This window comes from Monodelphis domestica, chromosome 1, assembly GCF_027887165.1.
Source record: "Monodelphis domestica isolate mMonDom1 chromosome 1, mMonDom1.pri, whole genome shotgun sequence".
NCBI lineage: Eukaryota > Metazoa > Chordata > Mammalia > Didelphimorphia > Didelphidae > Monodelphis > Monodelphis domestica.
The window spans coordinates 117,407,197-117,424,439 of NC_077227.1; the positions used below are offsets into that span (position 1 = coordinate 117,407,197).

The following is a 17,243-nucleotide window of genomic DNA, read 5'->3' on the forward strand; positions in this document are numbered from 1 at the left end:
CTCTGAAAGAATCTTCTCATTCCTATCCACAGTCCCTTCCATTGAAGAGGAATTGGAGGATGGTAAAAGATTAGCAGTTGGGGGATTGTGGAGCTGAAGTTAAATTCCTCAATTTAGCAGTAAAAGCCCTTCCCAGACTGGTTTCACTCAGCCCATATTTCCATACTGATTTCATATTCCTTTCTTTCATGCATTCTAGCCTGATCTCTATTTCCTGAATTTGCCTCAGACACTTCCTAGCTGTGTGACCCTGGACAAGTCATTTAATCCCAATTGCCTAGTTCTTACTGCTCTTTTGTCTTAGAATTGATACTAAGACAGAAAGCAAACTAAAAATAAAAAAATTCAAGGAGTATCTAGGTGGCTTAGTGGTCTGAGAGCCAGATCTAAATACAGGAGGTCCTGGGTTCAAATATGGCCTTAGCTCTGTGACCCCAGGCAAGTTGCCTGGCTCTAACCACTCTTCTGCCTTGGAATTTATACCTAGAAATCAATTCTAAGATGGCAAAAGTTTTAAAAAATAAAATCAAAAGGTAGTATTTGAGCTGAATCTTGATGTCAGAAATTCTAAAAGGCAAATATTAGGAGAGACAACATTCTGGCAGGAGAGATAATAACCAATGAAAGACCTAGAGACAGAAGATGGGGTTTTGTTTGAGAGGAACAGCAAGTAGGGCAACCTGTCTAAGAGGGGAGTAATATGTTGGGGGCCAAGTTGTCAAGAGCTCTCAATATCCTTGATCATGCTTCTTTATAAATTAAAAAAAAACTCAAGTGTGAAATAGAAAGCCCATGACCAAGGCTTTCCTGCAGTGTAAGAGATAGACTCCTGGACCCAATTCTGGAAGTCCTGGTTTGGAATCCTTTCTCCGACAAGTCACATGACCTCTCTGAGCTTCAATTTCCTCCTGTGTAGATTTCGATTCCCCAGAATCCTTCACTCCCTGTGAGACTCAGCTCAAGTTCCAACTTCTACAGAGTCTTTCCCGACCCCATCTTACCTCTAGCTGCTAGTGCCTTCCTTCCTAAATTGCTTTAAATTTAGCTCCCTTATGGCTGAACAAATGGGGTATGTGATTGTAAAAAAATATTATTGCTATAAAAAATGACAAGAAGATCACAAAAAAAAAACACCTGGAAAGACTTCTATGAAGTGATGCAGAGTAAGGAAAACCAGGAGAATGTTGTACACAATTAACAGCAATAATGGAGGATGATCAACTGTGAAAGACTTTATTATCAACAAGGCAAGGATCCAGGACAGCTCCACAGTCACTCAGGATGATGAAAAAGGCTATCCACTGCCATGGAAGGAAATGACAGAGTCTGGATGCAGATTGAAGCAAAGCATCCTTCTCTTTATTCTTCCATGAATTTTTCTCTCGTGTAAGTGATGTGTCTTCTTTCACAACATGATGATCATAGAACTATGTTTTGCATGATAACTGTGATTAGAATCTTCCCTCCAGGACTCTCTCTCCCAGCATTCCATGTTCCTCTGTTACATGCTAATGTGGGGAGGATATAAGTTTTGTGTAGCCCCGCCTCTCTCTCTCTTCCCCACCCCCCACCCCCCATCACAGCTGCGGAAGCAGGCTGGAGAACTTATGCACATGGGTTTACTTTTTGGTAGATAATCAAGTTTGAACTTCTATTTCTTTTAGTTTGTTTTCTTTCTACTTCAAGTGATTAATAATAAAAATTATAAAATATAATAGTTGGCATTATTGGATATTAATTTAAACCTTAAATAACACGGGTACAACCTATATCATATTCCCTGCATCTTAGGGAAGGGGGAGGGCAAGAAGGTAGGGAGAGAATATGGATTACAGAATGTCAGAAAACAAGTATTAAAAATTGCATAGGGGTAGCTGGGTAGCTCAGTGGATTGAGAGCCAGGGCTAGAGACGGGAGGTCCTAGGTTCAAATCTGGCCTCAGTCACTTCCCAGCTGCGTAACCTTGGGCAAGTCACTTGACCCCCATTGCCTAGCCCTTACTTCTGCCTTGGAACCAATACACGGTATTGATTCCAAGATGGAAGGTAAAGGGTTAAAAAAAAATTATCAAATGGTGATGGAATATTATTGTGCTATAAGGAATGATGAGCAGGATGATTTCAGAAAGAGCTGGAAAGACCTCCATGAACTGATGCAGAGTGAAATAAGCAGAACCAGGAGACCACTGTCTACAGCAACTACAATATTGTGGAATGATTGAATGCAACAGACTTTGCTATTAACAGCAATACAATGATTCAAGACAATTCTGAGGGATTTCTGAAAAAGAATGCTATCTACCTCTAGAGAAAGAACTGTCAGAATATAAATACAGATGAAAGCATATGATTTATCACTTGTTCATTTGGGTATATGATTTGGAGTTTAGGTTTTATATGAATATTCACTTACAAACTTGAACAATATGGAAATAAAAAAATTTAAATATTAAAAATTATAATGACATGTAAAAAATAAAAATAAGTAAAATCCATTTAACTCCCTTGACTTTATTTATTTTTTTCAATATACATGTGGTCTCTCCTGAGAGGTTTCTCAAGATATGGAGTTGTTTCATGCCTCATTGTCACATCCCCAGGGCCTACCACCATGCATAGGTGCTTAAACATGCTGGCTTATTGATTATAAATTAGGGATGATAATAACACCAGTCTCAGCGGGTTATTTAGGGTGAGGACCAAATGAGATAACGTATACCCCAAAGCACTATATAAATATTATAATTGGACTAAAATGAGCTATTAATGCTATTTTAGGATCTGAGGCATAGAGATAAATAGCTTGAGCCCCAAATGTCTGAGTGCTTGACGTTACAAGAAAGAAAAAGCACAGGGGTTGGCTTTGATGTAGTAAAGCCGCTATCTGAACCCCATTTGTATTTCCAGCCTGACAGCCCACCTGGCTTGAAAGAAGAGCTCATTTAGCTCTCTGCTTCTAAACAGGTCCTGCTCCCTTAGCACCTGCAAAGATAGCTCTGAAACCTCTAAGAGGACCATTATGAAGACGGAGCTCCTATTTAGTTCCTTCTCTGATCGTTTTAATGGAATGAGTCACATTTGGCACCGTCTCTTTTCTTCTTGAAATGCTTCCTGGGACATTTCATCAGGCGGGATTCTGTGTTCCCATAAAGATACGGGAAAGGTTCTCTGTCCTCTGATTCACCCGTCATTAAGAAGCATCCGCTGTACAGTGAAAAATCCTCGCCCGACGTGCCCACTCACTTTATAGGCATTATCTAATTGGGCTTCTCAACAATATTCTCCGTAAGCCTGGGGTTATTTCCCTTAGTGAAGAGACGGGGAGAGTAATGACCACTTAGTTTCCCATCAGGGAGGCGGATAACAACGGAGAATTTAAGTTATTTGTTTATAGTCCATGGTACAGTCTGGGGACTCCCAGCTTACTGCTTCATCCAGTACAAGTGTGCTGGGCGCTGGTGATCTCTGGCCCTCTGGGGCCACCTGTACCCATAAAAGGACTCACCTGGTCCTTTATTCAACCATCATTCAATCAACAGGCATTTATTCATGGCCCACTGTTGCTCCTGAGAAGTCAAAAGCAAAGCAGTCCCTGCCCTCATGTTTCCACAGAGAAAATGTCTATGCATTGATGCAAAATGAAAAAAGCAGAACCAGGAAAACAACACGCACAATCATTACAAACTATGCAAATGGAAAGAACCACCACAAAACAATCAAAACTGAACATTTCAGGGGGCATCTGGGTAGGTGGGTGGATTGAGAGCCAAGCCTAGAGATGGGGAGGTCCTGAGTTCAAATCTGACCTCACACACTTCCCAGCTGTGGGACCCTGGGCAAGTCACTTGACCCCCATTGCCTAGCCCTTACCACTCTTCTGCCTTGGAGCCAATACACAGTACTGATTACAAGATGGAAGTTAAGGGTTAAAAAAACAACAACTGAACATTCCAAAAGGAAAATGAAAAGGGGGTATCATCTCCTATATCTTCTTTAGGGCCAAGTAGAGTCATTCATAGTTTAGAAGGGGGATTATGCTTCTTAACCCCCAGTGGGTAAACTTCAGAGTAATAAATGGGTGGGAATTCCAGGGATAGGTTTTATCGCCAAATTAGCTAAAATTTCCTTATAATTAGAGATGTCCCTATGCATGATGGGATTCCTTTGGGCGTAATTTCTGGGCTCTAGGTTCCCAGAGAATGGCTCAGAAATTAACCAATTTGAAGATGAAAATTTACTTTTCTTATTTCTAGAGAAATTATTGACTTAAGACCTAGAAAAGAGACATAGTGAATAAGATACGTGGAATACGCCCTGTAAGGGCTTATATTTCCATAGCATTTCAAGGTTTATAAATTCCTTGCCCTTTATTAACCCCATCAGGCAGGTTTTGTTGTTGTTCAGTCCGCTCAGTTTTATCTGACTCTTTGTGACCCCATTTGGGGTTTTCTTGGCAGAGATACTGGAGTGGTTTGCCATTTCCTTCTCCAGCTCATTTGACAGATGAGGAACCCGAGGCAAACAGGGTTAAGTGACTTGCCCTAGTAAGTGTCTGAAGCCAGATTTGAACCCAGGGAGACTCATCTTCCCAACCTCAGTCCCAGCACAGGATCCACTATCCTGCTAGTGGATGTGTTATTATACTCATTTTACAGATGGGAAAACTGAAGATCAGGAGAGTAAAGAGATTTACTCAGGTTAGAGTGCAGAGTTAGGAAAGCCCAGAGCTGAGACTGAAACGCGGGTCTTCCCAATTCCACCCCAGACCAACATTCTGTGCTGCAGGAGCCTCCCCTGTGAAAATTTAAGCTTACTACAGATGAAGTACCTTGTAAACCTGGTGTCACTCTCAAGAGGCTCGCGTGCTGACTTTTCCCCTTTACCACGAACAACTGTAAAACCATCTTCTGAAATGGACAGCAGAGGATGGCTCGTGTCCTTATTAAGGTGAAAGTAGCTTCCTAAGAAAGGGAAAAAAATATATGACAAATGGGTAAATTTTAGGGAGCGGAGCCTCAATTACAGTGAGAAAATCAAACATTTAGAGCTGGAAGGGACCTCAGAGGTCCTCTAGCTCATCCTTTCATTTCACAGATGAGGAATCGGAGGTCCAGGGAAAGGGGGAGCAACTTGTCCAATGTCCCACAGATAGTAAGTAGAGGAAATGGGATGCAAACCTCTGTTCTCTGACTCCACATCCAGAAAAGCTCTCATGTATTGCACGTTTTTTTCACAGGCAGCCCTAAGAGGTTCCAAATCTAATTATATTATCACTGGAATGAGTCTGGAATCATCAACTCATAAACTGTCAGCATTGGAAGAGAACTTAAGAAACTATTAAATCCACCCTTCGCTCTCCAACCGCCAGACCCCATCTTATAAATGAGGGGTATGAAAGCACCACTTTGTTTAAAGTCACACATCAAATGAGGGGCAAAGTCCAGGGCAGAACTCAAGCCTCCTCCTTTCAAGTCCAAAGTCAAAAGCGAGCAGGGACCTTGGAGGCTGCCTCTTCAGACTCCTTCATTTTTTACAAATGAGGCCCAGAGTGGGTGACTTGTCCTAAGTCCCTGGAACCAAGCTCCTGCTTCTTTCCACTCATCAAGCTTCATTTGTGTCCACCTCTTTCATCCTCTTTCTAGACTATAACTCCTCCAGGGCAGTGGGCGATGTCTTATCCTTTTTCAAATCCCTGAAACAAAAAGTAGGTGCCCAACAAATAAGGGTTTGAAATGACTTGAATAATAGCAAAGTCTGTTTTAGTTAACATTTTAAAAGATGGTCAGTTGGAAAAGGTACATTTTGAAATATACTGTTTTATAGGAGATGAAGCCCAACCCCTTCTAGAACTTGGAGCAGAATCCAGAAACGGTGTCTAAGGGCTGAAGAAGGAGAATGTGGGAAAGAAGAGGAAGGCTGTCTGGGCAGATTCAGTCTAAAGCAAAGTATCCTCTATATTAACATTGCTGTAGCCATCTAGAGACATAGCTGAAGGAATTCTAATTCCATGGCCAATCTCTTTTGAGAAAGGATTAATCAAAAGAACCAAGAATTGTTGAATAGCTATGGCTAAGCACTGACTCCTGAAAAGTCTGTCTTCTCTTGGGGGAGGAAGGGAAGAAGTTAATGGAAAATTTAATCTCATATCTATAGTCCAAGTTAACAATGGGATGTAATAAACATGGCTAATGGCCTCATCTCAGAATGACTGAATCTATTTGACTCTCCTCGAATCTGTCTCCAGCAATCTCCCTCTCCCTCTCTGTCTCTCCTCCCTCTTTTTCCTCTCCCGTCTGCATGTTTCTGTTTCTCCAATCTTTTGTTATTCTCCCTCCACCCTCATTTTTGTTTCATTTTCTTTTCTGTCTCTTCTTTTTTCTATCTTTGCCTTCTTCTCCCTCAACTCCTTCCCCTTCACCTAAACTTCTCTTTGCCTCTCTCCTCTCTCTCCTCTCTCTCTCTCTCTCTCTCTCTCTCTCTCTCTCTCTCTCTCTCTCTCTCTCTCTCTCTCTCTCTCTCTCTCTCTGTCTGTCTCTCTCTCCTGGACACAATACAGAACTGAAGTATTTTCATTGCATTCACTGAGTTCAATTTTATATTCTTTGTTCTTAATTCTGAAAGCAGACAAATTGAACATTCTATATTTCCTTCTCAAAAAATCATCTTTAATCAAATTCCTTTTCACTAGAGTATGACTCATGATTGATTTCCCCCTTCTGAATAAATAATAAAAACTAAGGATCTCTATCCTCAATATGGGTTCAGATAGATGAAAATTTATATATAATACTTGATGCTTTCTTTTTTATTGACATTTTTTATTTGAACACACAATCATTTCTCAATAAACACATCTAGCATAAGATCTGCACTAAAAAATACAAAAAACAACTAAGGAAAACTGTCCAAGTCTAGTGATTTCAATTGTTAGCACATGTAACTTTCCATTCCTGCTGGGTCATTTCTTGACCGAAAGGAAGGGAGTATATATTAATCACCCAGAACCATCTTTGACCCCTGTCTTGGACCAGAATTCTGTTGTCTCTTTATATGACCTTTCATTACTCATTATAGTCATATGACTACAAGACACTTTCAAATTCGGTATCTTCTATGATTTTCACACTGACTCTTTGAGGTCAGAAGTAGAAATATTGAGGAAACCAGGGTGCATGGTGGAGAGAGCACCTGATCTGACTTGAGTTCAAATCTGGCCTCAGACACTTCCTAGCTGTGTGACCCTAGGCAACTCACTTAAGCCCAATTACAGATTCCTTACCACTCTTCTGTCTTGGAATTTATATTAAAACAGAAGGTAACAGTTGTTTTTGTTTTTTTTTTTAAGTACTCTTCATTATGCAAATAAAAGAACCAGGTCAAACAGAGAGTCAGCCATTTGCCCAAGAAGCCAAGTCTTCAAATGAAAGAAACAAAAAACAAAGGATTGGGTCATTTGCTGGATGTGAAAGAGGCAAGATTTGAGTTGGGGGACTTGAGTTTGAATCCTGGACCTCCTATCTACATCTACAACCCAGGAAACTTTGGGGAAATAAGGCACACACTACTCTCTCTAAGACTCTGTCTTTATTGGTTAAATGAAGGCGTTGTATTGATTGATTTCCCTTTCAACCCTGAATCTATGATCCTACTGTCTTTCTGGTCTCTTCCAGAAGACTTTTAGTCCAGTTTTTTTGGGGAATGGGGGGTGGGGTTGCCACTTGGCTCATAACTTAACTGTTCTTTTTTTTTTTAACCCTTACTTTCCTTCTTGGAGTCAATACTATGTATTGGCTCTAAGGCAGAAGAGTGGTAAGGGCTAGGCAGTAGGGGGTCAAGTGACTTGCCCAGGGTCACACAGTTGGGAAGTGTCTGAGGTCAGATTTGAACCTAGGACCTCCCATCTCTAGGTCTAGCTCTCAATCCACTGAGCTACCAAGCTGCCCCCCTTAACTATTCTTTTATGCTTAAATTGCTACAATATCTCAATCAGGATGTAGGTCTGGAGTGAAGACATCTCCAATCTCCCATTCTTCTCTTGATTTGTCATATGATGTGAAATACATTTTCACCTTCTGGGCATCTCAAATTCAGAATAAGAATACCAGCTTTTCCTTAGTCATTTTATAGGGGTACTTTGTGGATAAAATCACAAAAGTATTTTTCACATGTTATTTTTGGACATCTCAGTCAGTAGTAAATGCACTTCCAGGAAACTTTGTATTTATTTCTTGGTTTCTTCTTGCTGGTAATTTTTATTTTTTGAGAAATTTGAAGCTTTTAAATTGATACCACATCTGTTATTGGTACAACCCATTCCTTCAACAGCCATATTTATTCATTCACTCACCACAATGCTTTGCAGGCAGTAGATGCTTAAGTGGTTGGTCTTTTTTTACCTACTTAGAGTATTTTAAAGTTTGTGAGACAGTTTACATATATCTGATACATCACAAGAACTCTGTGAGACTGTTACCTACCACTATGATTATCTCCACTTTACAGATGAGGAAATTGAGGCTTGGAGACATTCAATGATTTGTCTGGGGGTAGATAGCCAGTATGTATCAGAGGTGGAATTCAAACCCAGATTTTCTTAACTTTAAGAGCAGCACTCTATTGACTTCAGCATATTGGTCTATTAAAGGCAATATCCTGGGGAAACAGGGGAGGTATAAAGTCATACAGAGCCCATTTCTGGTCTCACCAAACTGATAATTGGTACCACTACTGAACAGGCCATATCTACCTTTGTCTCTCCAGCACTTCGCACCTTGCACAAGATGCTACTCAATAAATGTTTGTTGCATGAACAAATGTTTATATGTATGTTCTTTTCCTAAAAGTTAATTCATATGTCCAAAAAACATTGCAATGGATTGCTTGTTTTCTTCACTAAAGAATGTTCTACTACAGAATATTCTAGATGAAAGCAGTGGCCTCTGGTGAATGGGCTAAATAGAAATCTGGACAATGCAGAGTGAGCACGATGAAATTCTAGTCTACTTGGTGAAAGAACTCATCAATGAGGATCCTACTAACTTGTCTATTTTAATATGGAAATTCTCATTGTAAGTTTAGAACCATAAAGTCATAGCATGTTAGAGCTGGAAGGTCCCTGAAAGATCACCTAGCAGAGCCCCTCATTTAACAAATGGCTTAAAAAGGTAAAATGCCCTACCTCACATTTTTAGACACATACAGCACATTTCATTAAAGAGAACACCTACTTATTTTATAAACCTTTTCTTTCCATCTTAAATTCAATGCTGTGTATTGGTTCCAAGGCAGAAGAGTGGTAAGGGTTAGGCAATGTGGATTTAGTGACTTGCTCAGGATCCCATAGTTAGGAAGAGTCTGAGGCTAGATTTGAAACCCAGACCTCTGGTCTCTGGACCTGGCTTTCAATCCACTGAGTCAACTAGCTCTGCCCCCATGAAAATTTGTTTTTAAAGGTGAAAACTTAATGACTTTGTCATAAAACAGCACTTTTATTTATCAAGTTAAAGAAACTAAAATAACTAAACTTTATTTTTTAAATTAACTACTAAGTTTTACTTTAAGTATATAAGCTTTTCACTGAGTTTACTTTTAAATCATGTTCTTCCCCTTATTCTTAAATCTAAAACAACTTTTTTAGTCTTATCTTCTTTGTTAAAGGAAAAAAAGTACATCCTTAGGACCCAGCTCCTTGCTTTGCTATGGACCAGTGGTAAAGCTCAAGGCCCGGTGATTCCTTTTAAATTTTTATTTTTGCATTTCTTGCCCATATCACCAATGCCCCAAAACAAGATGACCAAAGGAGTAAAGGGGAAAGGAAAGCTGATTTTTTTCTGATCTGACTACACCCACATAGAATTCCTGGGTACAAGTTTATTGGAAATACAAAGGAGTTGAGGAAACTAGAATCAAGTTCTGCCATGAAATACCAATGGATCCGGAAAGGCAGCATGAAAAGTCTGGAAGATGGTCTTGAGGGGCACCCCAAACTCCAAAATCAACTGGATGGGTTTTATCCCTCCCAAACCAAAGCCAAAGGGAAATAGCAGAGGGGAAATGAATGGGAGCAAGGAGCAAGGGTGGTTGTGGCTGCAGGGGTTGGGGGGTCACAGATACCCAGAAAGCTGCCCCCATTTTGTTGGCTCCAGATCCCAAACAACTTCACTTTGGCAAGAGAACCACTGGCACGTTAGTGCTTTGCAGGGCATACCCACATCCCATATGCACATCTGTCATCAATCCCATGGCTAGTTAGTGGCAGAGCTAGGACTAGCATTTTGATATCCTGGTTCCCAGTTCCCAAGTCTTTCTAGTGCACCATGCTCTTTTCTAGGTTAGTTATGGGAATCAGGACAGGCTTCCTGAAACTATCATCCTTTGACTAAAAGCCACTATGTAGGTGAATAGTCCAAGAACATTACTGAATGAAACAGTGAAAAGGACAACAGAGAACAGACTCAAAGACCCAAACATCTCAGCTCCTTTAAAGATGTTAGGAATAGATAATTCATCACTGCTTGCTCCCAACCATAATATTCAAAAGCTCTACTCCCAAAAGCAAAATGGGAATTTAAACAGTACCTGTAGTGTGAATAGTAGCAGGCTCACTTCTTTCACTAGGGCCTCCCACATTGATGGCTCTCACATAGACTAGGTAGCTTTCTCCAGGTTGCAGTTGAATGAGAGATTCACAGGTAGGAATTCCTACTATAGACCTAAAAAGAAGTTAAAATGAAACAAAAAATAATGATATGTGATAATACTTGATAATATAACATTGGGCCCTCAAATGTTTGCTTCTATTGATGATCAGGCAATAAGACATAATAGAAAAGATACCACACCAGAGCCTGAATCAAAAGAACCTAGGCCTTAAATTTCACCTCCACATTTAATAGTGTGGGAGGTGAATTCTCCTCTCCATTATGTCACTTTGTTGGACACCATCAACCAGGGACCTGAAAATCTTTTACCATTGAGATATTCAAGTATAGACAAACCCTCAGAGAAAGGAAGTTAAAACCGACAAGATTGGAAACTGATTCCACAGGTACTGCCCCCATGGATGGTGCCAGGCAAATTAAGGAACTATGATTGGTTCCTGAGATGTATCGTGAAAGAGCTTAGTGGGTGGAGAAAATTGCTTATAAGGCAAGACCAAGGCACTGCTCACTTTCTCTTGAGCTCTTCTGGCTAGAGCTTGGAACCTGAAGGAAGGAACCCCTGTCAGTGGTGAGCTTCAATGCATCAAACAGCAAATAGGGTATTAAGCTAAGCAACTCTTTACCTTTTTTGTACACCTTCCTCTCTTTACTATCATTACTTTGATGTAATAAAGCTACTAGCAGCTTCATAATTTCATTTTAACTATTACAATAGCTATGTGCACAAGTCATTTAACATCTCAGAGACTCATCCACCTCATCTCTAAAATGGGGATAACACCTGGGAGTAGTACCTGCCTCACTCAAAGAGTTGTTCAATGAGATGACATTTGCAAAGCACTTTGCAAATCTTAAGACATTATGTCAATACTAGCTTATTGCTATTATCATCATTGCCATTAAGTGAAATAATAGATAATAAATTAGATAATGGATATTAAATCAGGTAATGGATATTCAAATTCAAAAACACTATATAATTCATTAATATCAGTACTGATTGACAATGAGAATAAAGCTCTGGGTTTGAATTAGTTCAGAGAGAATAACATTTTACAATAGTAATAATTTTCCAGAGATTTTTGTTTGTTTTGCCCACTGGTAGTCCAAAAGAAAAGTTAATTTAATGACAGTGATTAACATAGTGTCTGTGCTAGACACTTAATAAAATGCTTATTGACTAATTGACTTGAACAGCCATTTCCTCACCCAATGGCATTGATTTCTAGGTCATACCTAAGACTAATCAGAGAAGCCTTTGAAGGCTGAGTGCAGGCCCAGATCTTCCCCTTGTGTTCCTGATATTCCCTTGTTATCACTGGCTGGGTTCCATATACAGAGAACCTGAACCCTAACCTTAATGTCAAGTGTTTATTGTGGGATTCCCTATAGGATCTCCTCAGAGTCCATTCTTTGTTCAATTATTTCTGGATTTTATTTACCTAATTTGTTTTAATGATACATTTTTCTATTTTTTAAAGACTTGTATCAAATAGTCTCAATTATTGGTTAATAGAGTTTAAAATCTAGTACTGCTAAATTCTTCATTCTTACTTTTTTCATGATTTCCTTGATTTTATTATTATGTTTAGTTCTATAAATAACTCTTTGACTGTTAGACTAAGTATTTAAATCAGCTTGGGAAGTATAGTCATTTTTATTATATTGGTACGAACTGAAATTTCTTGATGTCTTATAATTTTTTCCTGAATAAAGTGTCTTGAAGTTATATTCAAATGTCAGCTGAATGTACCTTAGCAGGTGGGCTCCCAGAGATTTTATACATTTTAGAATTAATTTGAATATATATTTTTATCACCTGCTGAATTTTAGAATAAATTCTAACAATTATTGTGGATTCATTTTATACTTGTTACTTTAATTTAATAAGGTAATTAATTTAATTCAATAAGGTTATTATCTCAATTAATTTTTACCTAAATCATTGGAACTAAGTAATCATATACTCTACAAATAACAAAAATGAAATAAAATATGAATGTTTGCTCTAAAAGGGATCTGAACCAGTCATTTGGGAAGAAACATTGATTTAGATGAGGATTTTCCCAGGCTACTCAGAGCTGAACCTACATACCTAGACAACTGCACCTTGCCTGAAACTGAACTACCGCCGCATAGGCAGACAGCAAAGATGAAGAAAAATAACACTTGCCTCACAGAATTCTTTCCTGTTTCATCGCTAACCTTCTGCCATATTCATTTTCCCAAACAGATCATTGGCCCATTTTCCAATGAACATAAGTAAAATTCTGAATTATTTGAAAAGATTGGACACTTAAAAAAAAAAAAGGTTTAGATTTAAGGTGCATTTAGGAGGGGGGAAGCCTTTTGAGACCTTGCCCTTTCTGGTTTCCCCTGCATCACTACATCCTAAGAAGGGTTTACACTTTTATTTTTTGCTCCAGCTAAGGGAGACCAAATTAAAGATACTGCTTATCTCAAAATCCAATTTCCTTTCTCCAGGCAACTTGTTTCTCACATGCTGTAGGAATAGGGTTATCAGGGGGTAAGAGAAAGTGCAAGTTGTCTCCTAAAAGGATAACATCAGGAAAGTGCTCCAGCTTCCCTGCTGTTTGACAACTTGGCCAATGTAAGCCCAAGAGTCCAGCATTTGGGCTTTGGGGTTTTCCCCTCTGGAGCCAACCCCAGCTTTGGGGAAGGACTCCAGTTTTGAGTCGGTTCTCAATAGCTCTTTTGGAGACACTGTTGAGGGTTAACTGAACAACAAACTGGGAATTAAGTCTAGGTAGTTAGGTAGATTTGGGGGTTTCTTAGCTAGAACAGGGAGCATGTAGGAAGTTTTGGAAGACCTGAAGAGCTCTCTCGTGAGAGAGGCATCTACAGCTGGGTTGGAGAATTAGATCTTAGTATTAGGGACACTTTATCTTGTTTATCAGTTTTCTATCCTTAAGCTACAAAAGAACTATAGAAATAGCATGTTTTTCTAAAGAGAGTCTCTTGGTGGGGGGTGGGGGGGAGGTTTGCACTCACTGGCCCAAGGAAAGCTTCCGAGGTGGATTTTCACCATTCATCCGCCTTGGCCTTTCCCTATTACCTTTTCTTTTTCCATGCAATGTGACTGGGGCGCATTTTCCTGTGCGATATAAACATGATTATCAAGTTTTTCAAGCCAAGGCATTGAACTGCGTTGACTCACTCTGTAACAACATTCCCCGAGTCTTCATTGTCCACTTTAGACAGTTCAATAGTGTAGGAGTCCACAGGATTCATGTTTCCGGATTCCCAGCACACCAGGGCAGCATGTTCACAGCTCAAGATCTCTTTGCTTTTGATAATGGGAGGTGAAGGAGCTAAAATGCAGGGAGAAAGAAAGTAGACGTGAAGCCCTTTGAGAGGGCGACTTGCATACGAATCCAACCTCAGACACTTAACTAGCCAGGTGGTCCTTAGTATCCCATACTGTGTTTCTCTGTACCTTGATGTCCTCATGTGTAAAATGAAGAGGTTGGTTCCATCTTTGAATCTATAATCTTGATTCATTCACTTCTGATCTAATATTTGGCTGCAAATAAGCATAAGAAACCATTCCTGACCCATTTTTTCCCCAAAACATTTTGCAATTAAGAGAATTCAAGGAAAATTCACTAAGAAACCATGTGGAATAATGGGGAAAGTGACAGATTTGGAGTTGGACTGTGACCTTGGAGTAAACCATTTTCCTTCTCTAAGCTCTAGTCTTCTTATCTGTAAAATAGGGATTACTGGGTCAGAGTCTCTTCCATCTTTCAATCAAATGATCTAATAACAAAAAGAGCTCATATCACTAGTGTGCCTTAAAGACTTATAAAGTGCTTTCTTCATAATATCCTAGGTAGGCAATACAAACATTAACCTTCTTCTATAGATGAAAAAACTGAGGAACAGAGGATTAAGTAACTTGCCCATAGTCTCAGAGCTGATGTCTACCAGGGTCATAATTTGAACCTGGTCTCTTGACCCTAAGTCCAATGTTTTCAGAGCAAATATTGTACAAGTTTCAAGCTGTAAACTAGCAGAGAAAAAGATGGGAGATGACCAAAAGAACAAATGTTAAAACAAGGAAGGATGTGTCAAGCAAATTGTTTTGGTTTTATTTTTTGTTAGAAAAGAGATATCGATTGCCAGGGCAGGAATTCAGTCCATTTCAACAAGCATTTGAATACCTACTATGTAAAAAGAGGTGGGATAAGTTCCTGAGAAAGACCCTGGGAATGAAAAAAGCAAAACAATCCCTCTTTTAAAATATCCTACATTCTATTTGAGGGAGATGACATGTATATAGAGAAGTAAATACAAAATAATGTCAAGGGGTGTGTATGGGAGCACCAATAATGAGGGGCATCAAAAAGGGTATACCAAAGAAGCACCAGAATTGGGCCCTGAATGGAACTTGGGATTTCAAAAGATGGAGATGAAGGACAGAATTCCAGGCATGAGAAAAAGCCTATGATAGAGGCAGGAGTTGGAATCTTATGTAACACGATCAGCAAGGAGGAAGTCAATTTTGCTGGAATCCTTGAACGTAGGAGAGAGAGTAATATTCTTTTTTTTTTTTTACTTTTTAAACATTATTTTATTTGGTTATTTACAAACATTATTCATTGGAAACAATGATCATTATCTTTTCCTCCCCCCGCCCCCCTCCCACCACTTGGGAGTAATATTTTTAAGAGGCTAGAGAGTGAAGGCATTTAAATGGTTGAAAGAGGAGTTAATACTTTATAATACAGGCAACTGAACCTTCTTGATCAAGGACATGACTGGTGAGGTCCATGCTTTAGGAATATCAGTTTTGTGACTTGAGAGGGAAACACAAGATAAAAAGACCAGTCAGGAAGCTATGGCAATATTCTAGGCAAGAAGTAATGAAGGCTTGAACTAAGATGGTGGCTATGATGGAGAGAAAGGATTGGATTTAAGAGATATTGAAAAGTGGGAGCCTCAAGATATGGCAACTAATTGGATGGGAATGGAGTGAGAGAGTGTGAAGGGTTAAATATATTTCCAAGGCTGCAAACTTGGATGACTGTAAGTATGGTAGTGCCCTCAGTAAAAATTTAGAATTTATAGGAAAGGATCATTTTCTGTGGAAAGATAATAAGTTCTCTTTCAGATATGTTGAGTTTAAAATGCTAAGGAACACTTGTGTCTGTGTCTCTTATGTGGTTGGTGATGCAGGTTTGGAGCTCAGGAAAGACCTGAAGGTTTGAACAGAAGATGCATAGATTGGGGAGTTATCTGTATAGAAATGGTCATTGACATTATGGAAGCTGATGAGATCATCAAAGAGGTGGCATCGAGGAAGAGAAGACAGTTCTGGATAACACACTGAAGTACAGACATGCCAAGGAGGGAGGACATGAATGATAGTCCATCAAAGAAGAATGAGAAGAAGCTGTCAGTAAGGTAGGAAGGGGAAAAGAAAATAACAATATCATAAAAACCCAAGATCAAGTGCTTCAGAAAGGACAAGATAGTCAACTGTGTCTCGTGCTATTTATATCCCCAGGGTCTAACATAGTGCCTAAAACATAAAAGGCACTTCATATATTATTATTCCACTGCTAGGTCTGTATCCCAAAGAGATAATAAAAAATAAGAAAGGACCTACTTGTACAAAAATATGTATAGCAGCTCTTTTTGTAGTGACAAAGAACTGGAAATTGAAAGGATGCCCATCAATTGGGGAATGGCTGAACAAATTGTGGTACATGTTGGTAATGGAATACTATTGTGCTATAAGAAATGCTAAGTCTGGTGATTTTTTTTAAAAGATCTTCAGGTACTGATACAAAGAGAAATAGGCAGAACTGGGAGAACATTGTACACAGTAATGGCAATATTATACAATGATTATCTGTGAAAACTTGGCTACTCTCAGTCATGCAATGATCTGGGACAATCCTGAAAGACTCGTGCTGGGGAATGCTATCGCCTCCAGAGAAAGAACTGTTGGAGTCATCTTTCACTTCAGCACATTTATGGCTTTATTTGGGGGTTTTGGCTATGTAAGAGTGTGCTCTTATAACAGCGAACAATATGGAAGTGTGTTTTGCATGATAATAAAAACATAATTTTTTAAATATGGCATTATTGATTAATTGATTGAAAGATGAAACCTGAGAAAAGGCCATTTCTTAGCAAGTACGGGGTTACTGTTATCCTTGATGAGAGAAGTAATGGAGTTAAAAAGTAGATTGCAAGGGATTTAAGAAGAGAGAGAATAGAAACAACAGATTAAGTGGCTGATTCTAGCAGTATGGCTTTGAAAAAGAAAAGACATATAAGATAATAGTTTAAAGGGATGGCAGGATCAAAGGAAGAGTTTTAAAGCCAGGAAAGATCTGATCCTAGGTGGGCAGTAGAGAGGGAGCCAGTGGGTAAAAAGGGATCATGATGGTTAGGGACGATTGAAGGGATGAGCTTCTGGAGTAGTCAGGAGGAGATGGGATCAAGCGTAGAAGTGAAGGAGTTGGCACTACAAAGAAGAAGGGAAAGCTTTTCCTCTGAGGCTGGATCACAGGATGGGAATGGGGTGGGTGATATTGAGTGTATCTGAAGT

At 39.3% G+C, this 17,243-nt stretch overlaps 1 protein-coding gene across 2 annotated transcripts in view; it reads right to left on the reverse strand.

Moving 5' to 3' along the window:
• Positions 1–17,243, reverse strand: part of FSD2 (fibronectin type III and SPRY domain containing 2) — a 74,507-nt gene that overhangs the window by 10,450 nt on the left and 46,814 nt on the right. For both annotated transcript variants that reach the window (XM_016428213.2, XM_056805727.1), the window contains exons 9-11: positions 13,839–13,992; positions 10,578–10,711; positions 4,828–4,960 (exon numbers count right to left, since the gene is read on the reverse strand). In XM_016428213.2, the coding sequence (XP_016283699.2) occupies positions 4,828–4,960; positions 10,578–10,711; positions 13,839–13,992 (421 nt within the window). The remainder of the gene's footprint in view (positions 1–4,827; positions 4,961–10,577; positions 10,712–13,838; positions 13,993–17,243) is intronic.